Source organism: Chrysochloris asiatica, unplaced genomic scaffold (genome assembly GCF_000296735.1).
Source record: "Chrysochloris asiatica unplaced genomic scaffold, ChrAsi1.0 scaffold00367, whole genome shotgun sequence".
Taxonomy (NCBI): Eukaryota; Metazoa; Chordata; class Mammalia; order Afrosoricida; family Chrysochloridae; genus Chrysochloris; species Chrysochloris asiatica.
Window position 1 is genome coordinate 840,215 of NW_006408885.1, and position 20,986 is coordinate 861,200.

General features: G+C 45.9%; 1 protein-coding gene across 1 annotated transcript in view; it reads right to left on the minus strand.

Moving 5' to 3' along the window:
* The window catches only part of UROC1 (urocanate hydratase 1), a 59,380-nt gene that overhangs the window by 27,351 nt on the left and 11,043 nt on the right, over positions 1-20,986 (minus strand). Inside the window, exons 2-14 of the mRNA XM_006876222.1 lie at positions 18,843-18,973; positions 17,560-17,653; positions 16,598-16,657; positions 13,118-13,246; positions 12,916-12,977; positions 9,153-9,219; positions 8,920-9,063; positions 8,196-8,284; positions 5,838-5,900; positions 5,371-5,550; positions 4,625-4,722; positions 3,594-3,666; positions 1,735-1,856 (exon numbers count right to left, since the gene is read on the minus strand). Of these exons, the coding sequence (XP_006876284.1) occupies positions 1,735-1,856; positions 3,594-3,666; positions 4,625-4,722; positions 5,371-5,550; positions 5,838-5,900; positions 8,196-8,284; positions 8,920-9,063; positions 9,153-9,219; positions 12,916-12,977; positions 13,118-13,246; positions 16,598-16,657; positions 17,560-17,653; positions 18,843-18,973 (1,312 nt within the window). The remainder of the gene's footprint in view (positions 1-1,734; positions 1,857-3,593; positions 3,667-4,624; positions 4,723-5,370; positions 5,551-5,837; positions 5,901-8,195; positions 8,285-8,919; positions 9,064-9,152; positions 9,220-12,915; positions 12,978-13,117; positions 13,247-16,597; positions 16,658-17,559; positions 17,654-18,842; positions 18,974-20,986) is intronic.

Sequence of the window (20,986 nt, forward strand, 5' to 3'; positions counted from 1 at the left end):
AATAAAGACTTTAAAAAGGGGCGGGGGGGGGGCTATTTACCTGGGGATGAGGTCCAGAGGGGACGGGAAGGAGGGTAGAACAGAAAGATGAAACACAGGAAGAAAGTGGAATTTCAATCATTGAGATGCAACAAAATGTGTGATCCCTTGTTGAATGTGAAACTGATGATCTGCACTGTAAACCTCTCACTCCATTCAAAGTCGAAAGTTTTGAATGGAAACAAAAAGTGAAGTCAACATTTGCAACTCCTCACCTTCTAATGGTTTCTGACTCCACTGCGAATGTGAACGCTCTCACAGCACTTTTGTCTACAGGTGCATAGTGGAGACATGTGTGATGGTGGCCACACATGTCCCCTCCAGCTCCACGTTCAGTGACATCACGTATATCAGTAAGAACAACAAACCAGGGCTTCTTCCTGGAAGCTGGCTGCAAAATACCCACCAGCACTCACTGGAGGCAGGAGCAGGGTAACAGGGTAGGGGTTGCCCTTGGAGGGGAACAAACTATTCTTGAGCCAGAGGAGACCTCAAGAGGCATCATACAAGGTTCACCCAGAGAAGGCCCTAAGCTACACCTGTCTCTCCCTGCTGGGCCTTGCCCCAGCCTGTGCCTTCCCATAGAGATTGTCCTTGACCTCTGATCTGGTTCTCCTGTCCTAAGTCCCTGTGCCTGGGACTGACCCACCTACAGAAAATGCTGGCAGCTGGGTTAAACTGACCTCAGGGAACTTGGAGCAACCAGCTCACAAGAGATGTGGAGGAGAAGGCCAGCCCAGACTTTCCAACCCTTTAAAGCAATTGTGGGAAAAGAGCTAGACAGACGTAGGACGTTTCATAAACTAACTGCCTTCTTGTCTCAGGTAATCAATTGCAACACCAAATCCGTTAGGCAAGAACGGACTGCAGATGAGAACGGGGGATGGTCATGTAGACGTGGGGAGACGACACTCATCCTGGTCAAAAAGAAAGGTCAACACTTTGTGTCAACAAAATCCAAGATGAAACAGAGAAGCTCTAACACAAAAACATGAACAGCATGGTAGGCATCAAAAACACAACAAGAAAGCCCCTGCCTTAGCAGACAGTCTCACAAAAGCAGGATACACCTGAGGCCCCTTGTTCACATGCCTGCAGGGACACGATAGGAGTACAGTGGGGCCTGTGATGAAGACCATGATGTAAGTGTAATGGGGGCCATGATGTGGGTGTAATGTGGCTGTGGTGAGGGCTAGGATTGGGCTGAGATGGTACCATGATGAGGGTCATGCAGGCAACTGATGAGGGCATTATGGGATGTGATGGGGTCCATGCTGAACATTGTGATGGGAGCATAAAGGCACCATGATGGACCCACTGAGAACTGTTGACGATGGGAAACTTTGGCCAACAGGCTCAGAATATTTGGGGATTAAGGTTTTCCATGTTGTGGTTGTTTTTAAGTGCCCTCAAGTTGGTTCCAATTCACAGCTATACTATATAGGGTTTGAATCTCTGACTTTGAGGTTCATAGTCCAGTGCTTATCCTACAGCACCACACCAGAAGTCCCGATTTCCCATATTGCCTCAATATTAGAATTCCTTTGCGTAGGCCACTGATGCCCAAAACCACCTAGGTCTGGGGTCCTGGGCAGAATTTGCCACAACTGCCAGGTGGGTTTGTGGTAGGAGCCTCTCCCCATAGAGATAGGACTGGGGGACTACCACATTCATAAGCAACCCCGACTGCTTTACCTCCACTAGTGATGGCCTCCTCCAGCACAGATGTGGCCAGCTGGTCCGTAACAGCCAGGTCCTGGGGATCCCCTGACGTGCACACCCAGCGGAAAGGCCCAAATCCCTGGGAGAAGATGTCCCTGCAAAGACAAACAGCCTATCACATTGGGCATGCCTGGCCAGCATCATGTCTCAAGGCAGCAGCTCCAGAGATAAGAGTAAAGGCCAAGTCCCAGTCCCAGTGGGGCAGGGGGCACAGGGTGTGACAGTCGGTAGTGGGGTGGGACTTCAGACTCCAGACTTCTTGGCATAACCCCTAACCCTTAAATTGGACAGGAAGCTTCAGATCTGTAAGGAGGAGCAAGAGGCCTAATAGGGTCAGGTGACCATAGGGCAACTCTGCCCCTTGCCTCTCTCCTCTACTATGTCTACCCTCTCCAAGGACCCCGAATCACCACATAGATTCCTGCAGGTCCCCCAACCCAGGCCTGGCTGATATGTACCTACATCTGTCACCCCACCCTGGACACCTACTCTACCCCTTTAGTGAGCTTGAGCTGGGGACAGGAGTACCTATAAGGTGAGTGTGCAAGCCTGCATCTCACCACATACTCTTTCTTTAAGACATTTCTGCACATTTTACATTCAAAAGATTGTCCTCTTCCTGCCCTTCCAGACCTTCTCTCAGTTTCTCCTAACTCTCAGCCCCCTTCGGTCCTCCTCTCCCTGCCGAATACCCCTCTCTCTGCCTCTCCATCCCCCTCAGTTCTCTCTCACCTGCACCATCTCTAGCTGCAGCCAGGGAGCTAGGACATAGACAAGTAGAAATTTCCTTAAATTGCTGTTACAAAGACAGCATAAAAATCTGTCAACTAAAAGTACGTATTTGGAAGAAAGAAGTACATATGGGGACTTGGTCTTCATTCAGTTTGCTATAGGTGACCAACCTTCATGCTCACTGAATGACCTTTGTGACTTCCAGTCCCCTCCCTCCCAGCATCGATCAGTGCCTCCTTTTGTGGATTCTCTTCCTCAGAAAGACCCCACCCGTCCCCAGCCCACAGCCTGGTGATTTAGCCCATCCCTGTGCTGGCCCCACGATGTACTCCATAATACATAGTGATGTAGTGTCGAGTCTTTCTGACTTCAATTCCCTTTCTGCACATCAGAGACTGGTGAGTCTTCTAAACCATTAAGCACCTCCCTCCCTTCTTCACCCCCTCCACCACTGGATGTCTTCAGCAGCTCCTCAGCCCACTGCAGGAGGTCCAAATCCCTCTTCAGGCACTGTGTGTGTGTGTGTGGGGGGGGGGGGTGTTAATGCGCTGGACTGCAAAGTCTGTTTGCACTGCAAGGTCATTGGTTCAAGCTCACCAGCGACTCCTTAGAAACCCTATACAGGGTTGCTATGGGTCGGAACTGACTTGATGACACTTAACAACAACAACAACAAGCCTCTGACCCCAAGACCCCTTTCAGGATTCCTTCCCCTCCTTCCTGCTAGCCCTCCCCACCTGCCCCCGTGTTGGCTTCAGAGGCTGCGTGGGCACCTGGCACTCATGCATCAGCCAACGTTGCCCGACTAGTCGCAAGACTCAAGTCCTCAGGGGTGGGCAGATGTGCACCTTAGGAGTGACCACAATACAGACTCTTGTGGGCCTGTCCTGGAGTTCCTAGGAAGGTTTCTCACATGTTCCAGTCTCTCTTCCCCTACATTTTTGGTGGAAAGTCTCTTAACTCTCTGGAACCCTGAGCAGGTTTCAGGGCATGCCCTTGGTGACGGTCAAAGGATTAGGCTTCCCAACCTAATAGAACTCAGGCTTGGATGGGGTGGGTGGCACTAGGCACCTTAACCCTGAAGCCACTCCTTGACTTACCCCATAATGTGCTGGACATATGAAGGGTAGCGAAATTCTGTTTTATTGGCCCCTTTCTTCTCCACATCAGCTCCTGCAGACAGAATATTCAAGTGAATTCACCAAAACACCACAGATGGCAGAATGAGTGGCCACCAGTAAGGACACTTGTGGCCATCACCACAAGGCCACAGGAGTCACGCATGGAAACAGGTTTGATATCCAACAGCAAGCTTAGTGGGCTGGGGAAGCTCTTCTGGTCCTGACAGGAAGGTCCTCATGGACTTGTTCAAGTATGTTGTTGTTAAGTATTGTTGAGTTGGTTTCAACTCATAGCGACCCTGTATAGGGTTTCCAAGGAGCTGCTGGTGAGTTTGAACCGCTGACCTTGATGTTCAAACTGACTTTGTGGTCCAGTGCTTATCCTACAGCGCCATACCAGGATTCCTTTTCAAGTATTGTTTTATTGTTAAGTGCCATCGAGTCGGTTCCAACTCACAGCGACCCTGTAAAGGGTTTCCGGGGAGAGACTGATGGGTTTGAACCATATAAGAAGAGAAAAAAGACAGGCATAGAGCCTCGAGCACTACACTGCCACTTGTTTGGGATGGGGGGGGGGTGATGGGAAAGGGGGGTAGGTGCAAGATTTCCCACACTAACAAACCATTCTCATGCTGGACACTTGGAAACCCTCCTAGAGGGAATGGGGTGCAGAAGACAGGCTGGAAGGGAGACTGATCCCTGTTCATCTGTTTGTGCCTTTTGAATGTTATATTTTGTGAAAGAATTGTCTGTTTTACAAAAAGAAATTTCTGTCATAAAAAAATAAGGCGCAAACCTGCTCTCTCTCCGGTGCTTTATGTTCCTAAAGCAGATGAAGAAACTGAGGCCCAGAGGGGCCAAACCACCTGTCAGGATGACTCCCAGAAAACCCCGGCAGAAGCAAGTGAAGCCAGCAAGCTCATCACCCTAGGTCTGCGTGAGCCTGGGCACAGAGAAGGAGGCTGCCGAGAGTTGGCGACTCCATGCTCCCTGCCACCAGCTCCTCTCACCTGCTCTCTGGGCCTCCAAGAGGAAGGCGTTGCCGTAGTCCCAAAAGAAGAAGTTCTCTTGTGCCAGTCTGTTGATGGCTGAGACCTGCCTCCTCAAGCTGTAAGGAAAAGATCTGTCAGCTCATGCCCCTGCAGCCTCCTGTCCTCTCACCTCCTCATTTCTGCCTCCATGGCTTCTCATTCTGCTGTCTCCTTAGAGCTGTAATGCCCTTCCAGACCAACTGACAGCCCCCCATACACATTCACTGACAAACAAATAAACTGATCAAAGACTTTCTCAGACTGGTGACTCCTGACACCACCCCAAGTCACTGAGCACCAGTTGCACTGGGCATTTTATAAACATCCTTTCTCTTTGTCCCTAACATTCCCATGAGGAGTCCTGGTGTGGTGCTGTAGGATAAGTACTGGACTGCTAACTGCAAGGTCAGTGGTTCAAACCTACTAGCCGCTCCTTGGAAACCCTAGGTAGAGTCACTATGAGTCAGAACTGGCTTGATGGCACTTTAACAAACAAACAAAATATTCCCATGAAGGGCTGTATTTTCATGACTCTCGTCTGACAGAGGAACAGAGAGAGGCTCAGAGAGGTTGAGGGTTTTGCCCAAGATTGCATAGTTGGTGATTGGAGAACCATGCTCACGCCATAGTGAGCAAGGAGGGTTGCCCCACCCCACTGTGTGTGTCTCACACACACACACACACACACACACACACACACACACACACCAGCCTAGCCACAGTACCTCTCCTGCACCAGGTCCTTGAATGTCACAGGGTTAGAGGCCAGGAGGCTCTGGGCCTCCAAGAAGCCAAGCTGCACAGGGTAGTAGCCACCGTTGAAGGGATTGTGACAGGAAGTCTGGTCGGACCCAAGGTCTACCAGGAGCTCTCCTGTTGTTTGTAGCTCATGTACCAGGCGCTCCCTGGGGAAGACATGGGCAGTTAGTCCTGGGGAGGGAAGGCCTTGAGCCCCAGGTCAGGGATTGATGAACATGCCTAGCATATTTGCCAACCCATGGTCAGCACCCAGGGCTGGAGTCCAATTTGGCTTTCTCCTAGAAAGAGCACTACCAAGAAGGCTGCTGGGTAGCAGAGAGGAAGGAACCTTGCCCCTGCAAGGCAGAAGCTCCTGGCCAGCCTCAGGGCCTGTGTTGGAGAGGGTCACCTGGGGTCTCTGAGGCTGCCACTCCCACCCTTTACCCCCACTCACCAAAGAGTCACCACGTTGCCATGGTAGCCAAGGCTGAGCACCTCCTTCTTTTTCCTCGCTTCCCTAAAGGGTACAAAGGCAGCCAGGACAGCCCTGTCATATCTGTCCACAAGGGCCCAGGGACAAACCCCCATTCCCACCAACATAAGGTCAGCACAAAGTGACAAAAATATGAAAGTCCCAAACAGACTCTCCAAACCTTCTGTGTGAATGTAGGATCTATGTCAAGAGATACACACTATAAACGGGGCAGGGGACAGATGGTAATGATTATCCCCAAGGGGACTCTGGAACTGGAGCTATTGTGTTTAAGACTCCGGTGGGGATTGTGCTAGATTCACTAAAATCGTGAAAATTAGAGAATTCAATAAAGATGACTCTAAAAAGTATTTGGAAAGCTAAGGAACAAGAAAAATCAAAGCATGTTTTGGAAGAATGAAGGTCTGAATTAATAACAGCCTTTATGAGTATTTGCAGGCATCACAAAGCAACAGTAAGTAGGCATTGGTTCAGAAATGGAGGTTTTTCCATTCCAGAAAGCTGTCCACAACTGAGCATGTGTCAGAGGGGACCAGTGTGCTCCTTTCTCCCTAATGCTCAAAGTTAATACAGCAGGAAAATCAACAAGCGGCAACACGTAATCACAAAGCAATGAGCGAGGCAGTTTGAACCTTGAAGTGTTTGGAGGAAGGAGAACTGAATTGCATTTGCAGCACCAGAGAGGGAACTACAAGGCCTTGAGAGGTTCATTCCATTCTCAGTTGTGTTGTGCACGCTCAGGTATCAGAAATGACAAGAGACTTTTCTTAAGGCAGTTGGTTAAATCTAATTGAACTGATTTTGTTCTCTCTCTGTGTGTATGTAGGAGTCCTGGTGTGGCACTGGACTACCAGTGGGTTTAAACCACAAGGTTGGCAGTTCAAACTCACCAGCCACTCCTGGGAAACCCTATAGGTTTTATAGGGTCACTTGATGAGTCAGAACCAACTCAACAGCACTTAACAACAACTGTGTATATGTACATATGCAGGTGTGTACATGTTTGCGTGTATATGCAAGTATGTGTGTATGGTGTGCACACATCTGTGCACATGCATATATGTTTGTGTGCATACATGTGTGTGTGTCAGCAGGAATTTACTTTATGTGGGCAACAGGAGGAGGAAGCAAATGGAAGGGGATATTTAGAGATGGCAAAAACATCAGAGTAATCAGAAGTGGGTGTACGGGGCCAGGAGGAGTATAGTCAGGATGCTAAATACATGAACATAAACAGACTCCCAATCGGCAAAGGCTTCAATGCCACACAAGGAATCTGGAAATTCTTCTATAATTAATCTGGCATTACCTGAAAGTTTCAAATGAGTTTTGGTACAATGTGATCAAATTGGTATTTTAGAAAGATCTATGGATGGAGTCCTGGTGTGGCACTGTAGAATAAGCACTGGACTACTAACAACAAGGTCTGTGATTCAAACCTACCAGTCACTCCTCAGAAACCGTCAGAACTGACTCGACTGCACTTAACAACATCAATGTCAGAATAGTATCTGATCTGCGTAATGGGGATACTTGGGAGTTCATTGTAGTATTTTTAAATTATATGTTTTTGAAAACGTGCACATAAAAAAACAGGTTTAAGGCTCCTTGGTGATTCTAACTGTAGCCAGGGTTGAGAACTATGGCACTAACACATTTGCCACCAACAGAACAGTCTCTGCTCCTTAAAATAAAATGATTGAGAGAATGCTTTAAAAGCGCCATCAACATTTGTCTTTTGTAAAAGCTGATTGAAATAAATTCTACAACCAAAGCACAGATACTTTTTCACACACACACACAAAGTGTCATCAAATCAGCAGCATGTGGCGACATTTTCCCAAGTTTCGACTAAAATGCCTGGAAAGACTTTAAACAGGAGGGGACAGGACATGGTTGAAGGAGTGCAGACATCCCAAGACCCTAACTGGGGAGAAAGATCAAAGTGGCTAAGCCTGTCAGGGGCACATTGAGGAAAAGCTCGATAAGCGCCAATTTTGTGCCCATAAGAGTGGAGAAAAGAGGACACATTCTTTGCAAAGGTTGGAGCTGTTTCTCGTATATGAAGAGAACAATCTAAGAATCTAGTAGACCCATTGTCTGACCACCAAATACATAAAATCTAGTGGCTTTCTGCACACTAGCAGGAATAGCCAGCAAGAGAGAGGAATTTTAAAAGATCCCCCCAGTCCTGTAGTTCCTATACTTTCTACTGTAAACCTCTTGAGTTACAGGGCCCCTCAGAGCTGCCTGGCTCCTGCCCTCCTCCAGGATGGACAGACTCAATTGTCTGGCCTCCATCTGAGCCTGCAGCTGTACCTGATTCTCTGGATGCAGTGATCTAGACTGTCAGTCACCTCCATCAACCAGCCTTGTTTGTGGCGCTTCATGAGGGCTGCTTTATCCACCTGGGACAGCAAAGCATAGGATAACTGGTTACGCATCCCCTGGGGGTCTCCCTTTCAGCTGGTAAGCTGTCACCTCCCACATCCATCAGGGCAACCCTTGTCAGTTTTTCTTCTCTCTCCTGCCTTTCTTATCAACAGAACCCAGATTTTGTCCGGGGACGCTGCAAAGCCCCAGGAGCTGAATCAAATGGGGGAAGAAATCAAGACAATCCTTCCCACAGCTTGCAGCTTCCTGTGCAGATAAGAACATCTATTTGATCCAGTACTGATCAGTGAGCTAAAAGAAGGTATTAACTGGAGGGGTTTCTGAGATAGTTCCTTCATGTGAAAAAAGTCAGGCACAGCTGGTCCCTCCCCTCTCCGTCTTTCTGCCTTGAATGTGGGGCAGTCATTTTGTATCCATGAGAAAATCCCAAGAGTCTCTAACAATGTTGGCTTTGACACTGCTGATGTAGGAAAAATGGCAGCGGAGGGAAGACAAGAAAGGCAGTGACAGCGGCAGGATGTGAGTGGAGGGAGAGAAGAAAAGCAGGTGTGGAGTGAGTTGGGAAGAAAATGTGGGATGAGCACACTATACAAAGAGGAAAGAGGGAGGCAGACAAAGAGCAAAGATCAGGACCTCAGCCCAGGCTTACCTCTGCTATCACCCCAATGCACCCCACGATGACTGCAGCCTTGGCCTGCGCCCCGCTCATTCCACCAAGCCCAGAGGTGACAAAGACCTTCCCAGTCAAGTCCTCAACACCCAGGTATCGGCGCCCAGCATTCAACAAGGTGAGCTAAGGAGAGAGAAGGCTAGGAGTGCCCACCTCCCACCCCTGTGGCCAGGGCCCACCCCAGCAACAAGGTGTGGCCCCCTGCCTCTTACCACGGTGCCATGGACAATTCCTTGGGGACCTATGTAGCAGTAGCTGCCCGCCGTCATCTGGCCATACCTGCGAACCACAGAGAGGGCAAAAGGAATGTGAGCGAGCCCAACACCAAATGTAGTTCCCTACAGCTACCTACTTAATGGTTTTTAAATTCCTCTTTACTTATTTAACACATATTAATACAGTCTCTCTTATAAAAAGAAAAAAAACACATACAAATATAATTACTGTCTTCCATTCTCGGCCCCTGCCTCCAGAGCTTTTACAGATTTTTTTTTTTTCTCTCTCTTAAATACTATAGTGTAATTGGTAAAAATCAATTTGGGAACTATCTAGCTACTAAAGTCCTAGTGTAGCGCTGTAGGATAACAACTGGACTGCTAACCACAGGTCAGCAGTTCAAACCCACCAGCTGCTTCCTAGAAATCCTCTACAGGATCGCTATGAGTCAGAACTTACTCAATGGCATTAACAACAACTGAAGTTGAACATGCACAAATGTTTCAGCCCAGCAATTCCACTTAACATGTGTATGTCCGTGTAGGGGAGGTGATGAGAAAATTGCCGTTGATGTGCACAGTGTGTACTATGAACGAGGGGGAAAATTACAGAGTGGGAGACTCAGAAGAGGCATAGTGAGCCCTCTGGGAGCCTGATTTGTGACAGTAGATTAATGCAGGACTATGGAGAAGGATACACGTTCAAAGCAGCATGGTCAGCTGCCTTCTTTAAGCTTGGTACCATTGTTTCAAACTCTCCCATCAAGAGATTTGGTTGCTACGCAACATGCACGAAGCCCTTGTTTCTAAGAGAGAGATTAAGTTTCTAGCAAACCATCTGCTAGCAATTCTTCCCATTCCATTACTGTTTTAGTTCACCCATATTTTACAAATTCGGATCTGTTCCACTTTTGCTTTGTTGACCACCTTATGAAGAAAAGCAAGCTGCTGATACATGTAACATAGGTGGGGAGTGAAGAAGCCAGGTGGGAAGGAGTATACATGTGGGATGCCATCTGTATGTCATGTGAACACACTCCATGTGCTGGTCTATGACTGCAAGGGAGTCTCTGGGCGGTACAAACGATTAACGTGCTTGACTGCTAAGTCTAAGATTGGAGTTTCAGTCCACCCAGAGACAACCTGGAAGAAAGACCGGTAATCTACTTCCGGTAAATCGGACACTAAAGACCCCACGGAGCACAATTCTACTCTGACACACAGTCTACTCCTTGACAACTGTATTTTTTTGGTTGTTTCTCTACTGCAGGGGATCAAAGGAGACAGAGGAGGTGGGTGGTGGCTGCAAGAGTGTAACATTTGTCACTATTCATGGAGCTGCATATTTAAGATCTGTGTACTTTGTGTTTCAATGAATGAACTTTAGAGCATTGTCTTATGAGAAGGGTTGTTATTATTTCAGCGTCCTCACACTTGAGGTACTATTTCTGCGGCTTGTTTTGGCCCCTGAACATAAGGGTTGTGGGGTGCTTATACAGACTTCAGTATCAAACACTATCCCTCCACCACCACCAAATAATATTCCTCTCTTCAGGATTATTAAGTGCCGTCAAGTCATGAAGGCATTCAATACAGCCACTAGACTAAGGGAGTTTACCATTTAGCAAGGAAGTATAGTAAACACATAATTTCAAAAATGAATAAATAAATATAAATTTGGTAAATTCCAGAAAGAAAAAGTTTGTTTGCCTGGGCATGTAACTGAATGAATTGATTTAGGTGGGACCCTACAAGGAAAGGAAATGTCAGATAAATTGGACTAGGAAGAAGGAGGCTTCTAGACAGGTGGTGGTGGTGGTGTACTGTGGAGTTGGTTCCGAGTCATAGCAACCCTGTATAGGGTTTCTGGGGTGCAGCTGGGGAACTTGAACCACTGACCTTGTGGTTCAAACCAGCTTCACAGTCTAGCACATTAACCCACAGCACCCCACCAGGACCTCACTAATGATCTATGATGCATGTTTCCCCATATCCTCACCAACATTTTCATTTTTATCAGCCTGATAATGAAAAGGTTTTGTTTTAATTAGTATTTCTCAGATCACTTATGCTCGTGAATCTAAAGATTTTCCTGTTTCCACTGGCAATTTGTATCTTTTCATTAGCAGACTGCCATTCAACACATGCAAACCCACAGGATCTGCTGCCAGATTAGGTCTGATTCCTACAGCTCCACCCTCTTTAAACTCTAATCCCTTGTCTATGGAAACGAAGCATCATGTCACAGCTACAAAGTGGTGGAGACAGAACTCAAATAATGCCCCTGACGCTACGGCAGTTCTCACTGCTAAGTATACAGAGTAGATGTCGAGACTTCTTATGACAAAAAAAGTACTTGGGTTTCTAAGTGTCTGCTTCTTTCTACACAAAATGGGTCATTAAGAGTACTATTTCAGAAGACTGCACATGAGATTAAACAAGATAGCCTCTATGTAATAGAATGAAACACTGACTGGTCCTGAGACCTTCTCATAATCCTTGCTAAACTTGAGTCCACTGTTGCTTTCACCATGCCAATCCATCTTCCTCTCTTTCACTGACCCTCCACTTTACCAAGAATGGTGTCCTTCTCCAGGGACTGTTTCCTCCTGAAAATATGTCCAAAGTATAAGGGAGAAAGTCCAGCCATCCTGGCTTCTAAGGAGTATCCTGGTACTTCTTCCAACACAAATTTGTTCTTCTAGCAGTCCATGGTACTTTTAATATTCTTCTCCAACACCATAACTCAAATGCATCAATTCTTCTACAGTCTTCCTTATTCATTGTCCAACTTTCACATGCAGATGAAACTACTGAAAATACCATGACTTGGGTCAGGCACACCTTAGTCCTCAAACTGACATTTTTGCTCTTCAACACTTTAAAGAGGTCTTGTGCAGCAGATCTGCCTAATACTATATGTTGTTTATTTCCTGACCATTGCTTCCATGAGTGTTGATAGTGGGTCCAAGCAAAAGAAGTCTTTGATGGAAATTTGACAACTTCCATCTTTTCTCCACTTATATCGATGTTATTTATTGTCCAGTGGTGAGGATTTTTGGTTTCTTTACATTGAGGTGTAACCCATATTGAAGGCTATGGTCTTTGATCTTCATCTAAAAGTATTTTAAGTCCTCTTCACTTTCAGAAAGCAAGGTTGTATCATCTGCATATTGCAGGTTGTTAATGAACCTTCCTCCAATCCTGATGTCACGTTCTTCTTCATATAATCCAGTTTCTCAGATTATTTGCTCAGTGTACAGTGGTAGGTTTCTGTATTTTGACAGAGGTTCAGGTTGCACAAGTAAGTATGTGTTTATCAAAACACAGCAAAAGGTATACTGAAGACTTGTGCATTTCATTACATGTCATTTCTACCTCAAAAGAAAAAACTCTATAAACAAATTTTGAGTTCAAGTCCATATATTTGCAGACTTTGCAATGCAACCAAAAGTAAGCTGTATCCATGGATAAATAGAGGGATGGTAGACATGTTGATAAAGCAAGTATGTTGTTTTTGTTAAGTGTCATTGAGTCAGTTCTGACTCATAGCCACCTTGGATGTGGTTTCTGAAACATATATACAACTTACAGGCATATGCATAAAAATGAGTATGGAATATGGAAAAATGAAATTAATTATGCTACAGTGAGGAAACTGTGAGCATTTTTCTAAAATTGTATTTAATATTGTTACATTATTGTTACAAAACATGATTAAGGGGAAACAACTATTATAAAAACTGAAATAGTGACTTACATTGTGACCCCCAAGCCAAAGAGTTTCTCATACATTGGCCTGCTGGAATAGTTGGGAATGACCTAGAAAAAAGGGATGAGAATAGGTGAGGGGTGGGGAGTGTGGGGGCTCATGGCCCTCCTCCTTGCCCCAAAATTTCCCTGTTGCCTAGCCCACCTATTGCCAGAGGAACCCAAGTCAGGCCTGCTGCCTCTGGACTCACCATCCCATTGGTAATGACCAGTCGTGGAGCATCAGGGCTGCTGGGGAAAAGGCCCAGAGGATGTCCACTGTACATGACCAGGGTCTGCTCCTCTGTCATCTGCGACAAGTAGGACATAACCAGCCAGAACTAGAGGAGGTAAAAAAAGAAGGTTCTGTTGGAGTGAGCCCCATTCTCAGGTACTAGAGAGCACTTCACAGACCTCACCCCTCCATCTACCTGAGAACTTTCCAGTGGCTCCTGAACCCTCCAATTACATGGCTTCTGCCCATTTCTATAACCATTAGCATTCCAAAAAAGGTCTAATGATGGAACTGCAGGCAACAAGCCAAGTTGCAAAGCCATAGATTTGTGAGCTCCTTTTAGGTCTGAGCAATGTAAAGGAGGTAGGACTGAATAGAAAAATGTCAAAGGGCAGCTTGAGAAGACAGTCAAGTACAATAAAGAAATGTGTAAAGACCTAAAGTCAGAAAACTAAAAGAGAAGAACACACCCAGCATTTCTCAAGCTGAAGGAACTGAAGAAAAGTTAAAGCCTTTGAGTTACAATATTGAAAGATTCCATGGGTTATATCCTTTTACCACACTTGTTCAATCTGTAGGCTGCGCAAATGATCCGAGAATCTGGATTATATACAACCTTGCTTGCTGGAAGTGAAAAGGATCTTAAATACTCACTGATAAAGGTCAAAGTATGGCTTGCACCTGAGTGCAAAGAAAATGAAAGTCCTCCCTGTAACCGGATCAATAAATAACATCATGATACATGGAGGAAATTGAAATGGTCAGACTTCATTTTGCTTGGATCCACAATCAAGATTCATAGAAGCAGCAGTCAAGAAGTCAAGCAATGTATTCCATTAGGCAAATCTTCTGCAAAAGACCTCTTTAAAGTATTAAAGAGCAAAGATATCCATTTAAGGATAAGGTGTACCTGACCCAAGCCATGGTATTTTCAATCTCCTCATGAAAGTGAATGTTGGACAATGGATAAGGAAGACCATAGAAGAATCATGAATTTGAATTATGCTGTTGGAGACTATTATGCCAGAAGAACAAACAAATGTGTGTTGGAAGAGGTACAGCCAGAATGCTCCTTAGAAGATATGATAGTGAGACTTCGTCTCTCATGCTTCAAACATGTTATCAGGAGTGCCCATTCCCTGGAGAAGGACATCATACTTGGTAAAGTGGAGGGTCAGTGAAAAAGAGAAAGACCCCTAACAAGATGGATTGACACAATGGTAGCAGCCATGGGCTCAAATGTAACAATAGTTGTGAAGATGGCTCAGGAGTGGGCAGGGTTTTGTTCTGTTGTGCACAGGGTTGCTTTGAGTCAGAACCGACTAGACAGCCCCCGACAACGACAGAAGCAAAATACTGAAGGATGAAGAAAGCATCAAAAGAAGATGGAAAGAATACTCAGAGTCACAGTACCAAAAAGAAGCGGTCGATGTTCAACCATTTCAAGAGGTAGTATTGATCAGGAACCAATGGTCCTGAGGAAGAAGCTGAAGCTACACTAAGGCCCTGGTGAAAAACAAGACTTAAGAACTGACAGAATACAAATAGAGATATTTCAGGAAACTGATGCAGTACTGGAGGCGCTCACTTGTGTATGTCAAGAAATTCGGAAGACCTAACCCTGAAATCCTGGTGTGGTGCTGTATGATAAGCACTGGACCTCAAGGTCTATTTAAATCACAAATTTACCATTCAAACTCACCAGCTGTTCCTCAGAAACCCTATACAGGGTCGCTGTAAATCGGAACAAACTCAACAGCACTTAACAACAGCAACAATAGCCCTACCCCTAGAGCCGTGGTGTGGAGCTGTAAGATAAGCAATGAATTGCTAGCCATGAGGTTGGCAGTTCAAACCCACCAGCAGCTCCTCGAAAACCCTATACAGGGTCACTATGAGTTGGAACCAACTCAACAGCACTTGACAACAACAATGACAACAACCCTAACCTTAACCTGACCAAACAGTTGGGATCAACCCACATTTGTGCCCATTCCAAAGAACGGCGACCCAACAGAATGTGGAAATCATTGAACAATATCATTAATATCACATGCAAATACAATTTTGCTGAAGATAATTTAAAAAGGTTACAGCAGTACATCGACATGGAACTGCCAGAAATTTAAGCTGGATTCAGAAGAGGATATGAATTTAGGGCTATTACTATTGATATCAGATGGATCTTAATTAAAAGCAGAGAATACCAGAAAGATGCTACTTGTGTTTTATTGACTATGCAAAGGCATTTGACTGAGTGGATCATAACAAACTACAGATAACATTGAGAAGAATGGGAATTCCAGAACACTCAACTGTGCTCATGAGAAACCTATTCATTGACCAAGAGGCCATCTTTCAAACAGAACAAGGGGATACTGAACATTTTTAAATCAAGAAAGGTGTGCACCAGGATGGTATCTTTTTATAATATTTATTCAGTGCGTAGGCTGGGCAAATAATCTGAGAAGCTGGATTAGATGTAGAACGTAGCATAAGGATTGAAAGAGGACTCGTTAACAGCTTGTAATATGCAGCTGATACAACCTTGCTTGCAGGAATGAAGAGGACTTGAAGTACTTACTGATGAAGATCAAAGACTACAGCCTTCAGTATGGCTACACCTAATGTAAGAAAACAAAAATCCTCACAACTGGACTAATAAATAACATCATGATAAATGAAGAAAAGACTAAAGTTGTCAAAGATTTCACTTTACTTGAATCCACAATCAACACTCATAGAAGCAGCAGTCAGGAAATCAAATGATGTGTGCCTGACCCAATCCAGGGTATTTTCAATCGTTTCATATACATGTGGGAGTGCAGTGGCTCCATCCAATAAGCACTAGACTGCCTGCGAACCACAAGTTCCACAGTTTGAGTTCCCCAGCCATTCCGTGGGAGAAAGATGAGGCTTTCTTTTCCTATGAAGATTTAAAGCCTTGGAAACACTCTACAGTGTTGCTATGAGTGACAACCAATTTAAAGGCACTTAATAACAACATGTAACTGTGAAAGCTGGATAATGAATAAGGAAGACCATAGAAGAATTGATGCACTTGAATGATGGTGTTGGTGAAGAATACTGAATGTACCATGGACTGCCAGAAGAACAAACAGAAGAAGTATACAGTCTGACAGCGCCTTAGAAGCGAAGATGGCAAGACTTTATCGCTCGTATTTTGGGCATGTTGTCAGGAAGGACCAGTCCCTGGAATAGGACATCATGCTTGGTATAGTGGAGGGACAGAGAAAAAGAGGAAGACTTTCAATGAGATGGACTGATACAGTGGCAACAATAATGGGCTCAAACAACAATTGGGAGAATGACACAGGGTCGGACAGTATTTTGTTCTGTTGTAAATAGGGTCGCTATGAGTTGGAACCAACTCAACAGCACCTAACAGCGCACAACAAGACTGATGGGGGTGGGTGAAGCCACACAGTCACCTTACCTGAGCCCAGTTGTTGAGCACCTGTCCATTTCCTCCATAGGTCACGAGTTCCTGGGGAAACTGGAGAGAACACATGTTCTGTGAGACGGGCAGGGGCGAGTTCCACAGAGCCGGGGGGGTGGGAGGGACTGGTGCAGTCTGTAACTGTGAAAAGTGCTCAGGTCAAGGTTAAGACCAGAGCTGGGGCTTGTGTCAACTTGGGCTCTCAGCCTTGGCTAGAGTTAGCAGTCAGACTGAGACCAGCATCAGAGTCAGGACAAAGATTTTCACCAGTGGGCAAAATTGTTACAATCTTAAACATACTGACCTCAAGGAATTTTGGGAGCTAGCCTCCAAAGGTTCCCCTTTTTCCAACACTGGCATTTGACTCAAAGCCAGGCTCTTGCAGAATGCCCACAACAGGCCCATGGGGGCAGAACTAATGATTCAGACTAGGGGCACTTGTTCATGGGGGCCACTGAGCACTTTGATCAAGGCTGGTGTGAATCGAGAAGTGTCTAAGTATAAAGTACCCCTACCTCCAGACTTCAGAGGCATAGTGTGAAAAAAGAATGTGCAGTGTCTCATGAATGGTTTCTACATTGACTATGTATTAAAAGGATCATATTTTGGCTATACTGGGTTACATAAAATATATGATTAGGATTAGTTTCATCTGCTTCATTTTGCTTTCCATGTGGCTTTTAGAAAATTCAAAATTGCATGTATTATTCATGGACCAACATCAAAGTCCTGTTTTTGTTGATGCACCCAAACTATGGAAGATGCAGCCACTAGAAAAACGGGAAGCAGGCCACACAGGAGCACTCTGCCCTATCTCTGCAACTTCCTATGAAACCATCATTTTAAACATCAAAAGCTAGGAAAAATGACATGTGTTTCTCCTGTTATGTTTCTATCAGACAATGCTGGGCCGGGTGCTGTCTTGGGAGCTAGTCAAAGGCTCAGTTCAGGGCTGTTACCTGGGCCACGGCTGGGTCCAGGTTGTTCATGATCATGTGCATGATGGCTGCCGCTGCCTTGGTCCGGCACGGGTACTGGTCAATAGGGTAGGCCCTGCAATCAGAGTGACAGCTCCTTTCTGCCTCACACTCAAGGCCCACGCTGGCCTCACCGTACCATCTCACCACACTGGTGCGGGCAGCAAGAACTCGCTCAGGATCCCACAGCTGGAGGGGTTCCCGATCCACTAAGGCCAAGGCCAAGGCCAATCCCATCTGAGGCTCAGGCATTGCTTTTCTCTCCCACACTTTGGGAGATGGGAGCCCAGCCACCCTGTTGTCCCTCCCTCCCTCTTTACTGGGCAGGAACCAATAGTAAGAAAGTGAATTTGGAAGCATAGCTGAGGTCCACTTCCTGGGAGTCTTCCTATCTGGATGGATTTTACTCATTTATTTTTTTCATTCATCAGGAAACACTCCTCGGGCACCAGTTTTACTGTGAGTACCAGACTTGGAGCACAGACATGAATGAGGGGTGCAACTTCTCCTTTGTTGGGAGACTATTTCTCTAGGACTTTCCAAATCCAGTCTGGGCTTCCGGCACACTCAAGAACAAAATTCTCAAAGTGAGATCCTGGGAGCAACCACGTTATCTGGGAATGGTTGGAAGTACAGATCTCATGGCCCACCCAGCCCTAGTAGATCAGAAATCAGGAATGGGGCAGCGCACAGCACCTCACAGTGTGGATGCACCAGGCAGGTATTTGGAGACACCAGCAGAGCTCTCTCAAGTTTTCCTCACTCTTGCGCAGGACAACATGACATTGGTAGTTAGAAATGGATTTGGTAGACAATTTGGCTTCTTATTGCATGGGACTGAACAGGATAAAGTGGGCCAGGCCAGAGGGATGAATCTGAGAACATTTATCTCTATCTTCATGCCAGGCCTGGGGACCAAGGTCAGTTCTTAGCAACAGACCCCAGCAACTGACAATACAATGTCTGAATTCCACCCCGCCCCTGCTCCTTTAAAAGGCAACACACCAGCTGCTCCTTGGAAACCCTATACAGGGTCACTATGAGTCAGAACTGATACAATGGCACTTGACAACAACAACTCAGTACTCTACCTCCATGCTCCTCCTGGGGACACAAGATTGGCGTTCCCTCCCACTGCTGACTCTCCAGGATCCCTGGATGCCAAGAACTCTCCCAGGAGCTTTCCCACACCTCCAAATCTGTGTCCCCACTTGATGATCTTGTGACCTTGCAATCCAGCACCACACTAGGATTCCAGTACTCACTTCATTTCAATGTTGGGGCAGAACCGGTACATGTAGATGTGCCCATACAGACGCAGCTCCTCAGCGAATTCAGGAGCCAGGCGCTCCTGGGCATCTGGGGGGAAGTATCGAAGGGCATTCTTCAGTGCCAGCTGCGGGGAGGGAGGAGTGAGAAAGGCAGAGGGCTTCAAGCCAAGCATCTTGAGGCCTCCATGATGCTCCAAGCACCTCCCTTCTCTGACTCGATTTGCCTGTACCCCATTCAGAACCTGATCTGTCCTACCTAGAGACCTCAGGTTCTCATCCCAGGCCCCCTACGGTGTGTCTGTGTTTGTACTGGTTTCTGTGAGTTGTTATCCCCATGTAAACAGCACTTAATAGCATACAGATGCTGCTCAGAGGCTGTACCAAGAAGGAACTCTAAAGAAAAGTTTCGATTGTAAGTCATAGCAAGCAATATCTGCGTCAGCACAAGACCCGAGGACACACATACCATCGCCCTCCACAACTGTGAATGAACAAGATTCAGCCTTTCTACATGGGCTCTAATATTGCCTTTCCTAAACACTGGACTGCAAACCACAAGGCAGGTGGTTCAAGCCTACCAGCCACTCCTCCAGAGAAAATGAGGCTTTCTATTCGTACAGAGTTAAAGCCTTGGAAACTCTATAAAGGGTTGCTATGAGTCAGAACCGACTCGACGATACCTAACAACAAATAAAGCTGCTTCAATCTCACTCTGAAAAATAGTGATTACAATCCCTAAACTGATTTTACAATAACCTAGAAGGGGCAGCTGCAGTTTGAAAACCACTGTATTCACTGTTGCTATGGGCAATGACTCTTCCATTGTTGTTACTGCCTGGAGTTGGTTCTGACTCATAGCAACCCTGCACAAGGTTTCCAAGGAGCATGGTGGGTTTGAACTGCTGGCCTTGAGGTCAGAAGTCCAGTGCTTATTCTACAGGGCCACACCAGGATCCTTTCATTACTACTGCCAAATTTGACTTTTTACTAGAAATGGACTAGAAATGCCTGGCTCCTCACTCAGACGTGTTAAATACTTTAGCAATATTGTTTAGATAGCTACAGGCAAAAAACACAAAGTACCCCACTTTGATGGAAACTAAGACTGCATCAGCGCCAGAAACACTGAAAGGATTCTTGATATTTTTATGAGCCCTAAAGCTCTGTTGGCTGGCTTGGATTCAAAGCTCCAAACCTCAGATTGGTGCAGCTTTCATCACTAAAATGAGACAATGGTGGGTGCTCCCAGAAGTCCTTGCCTGAGGGCAACCTGAGCAGAGATGCAGATCAACCTGTGACCTTCCCAGGAGTCCTTCCTGTGAAGGAGAATCTCTAGGCAGAAGCGAGGTCCCAGGAATTGCTTCCCAGGCCCTGTGTGGACAGTCTGGTGCTGTGATGGGACTCTGCTTTCTGACAATCACTCAGAAGTGGCCAGGCTGGGTCTGCCCCAGCCTCAGTTTCCCCCCCTCTCTGCACGACTTACTCAGCAGTATACTTGGGAAGGATTAATGAGACCGCTGACCCTCTCCCAACCCAATCTTCTAAAGGCCCTCACACCTCTCAGACCCTCCCTTTAAAGAGGTCTTGTACAGCAGATTTGCTAATGCAAAACGTCATTTAATTTCTTTATTGCTCAACTTCCATGAGTGTTGAAGAGGGTTCCAATCAAACTTAAGGCTTTCCTCCATTTATCATGATGTTGTTTATTGGTCCAGTGGTAAGGATTTTTGTTTTCTTTACATTGAGGTGCAACCCATACAGAAGGCTGTGATCTTTGAGCTTCATGAGTTAAGTATTTTAAATCATTCTTCACTTTCAGCAAGCAAGGTTTTGTCATCTGCATTAAAGAGATTGCTAATGAGTCTTCCTCCAATCCTGATTCCACATTCTTCTTCATCTAACCCAGTTTCTCAGATTATTTGCTCAGCATACAGACTGAATAAGTATGGTGAAAGGATACAAGCTTGACACACACTTTTCCTGATTTTAAACCATTTAGTGTTCCCTTGTTCTGTTTGAAAGACTGTCTCTTGGTCTATGTACAGATTCCTCATGAGTACAATTAAGTATTCTGGAATTGTCGGGGACTGTCCTCGACAATTGAACTTGGTTCACGAGTGTTTGGTTCACGAGGAGGG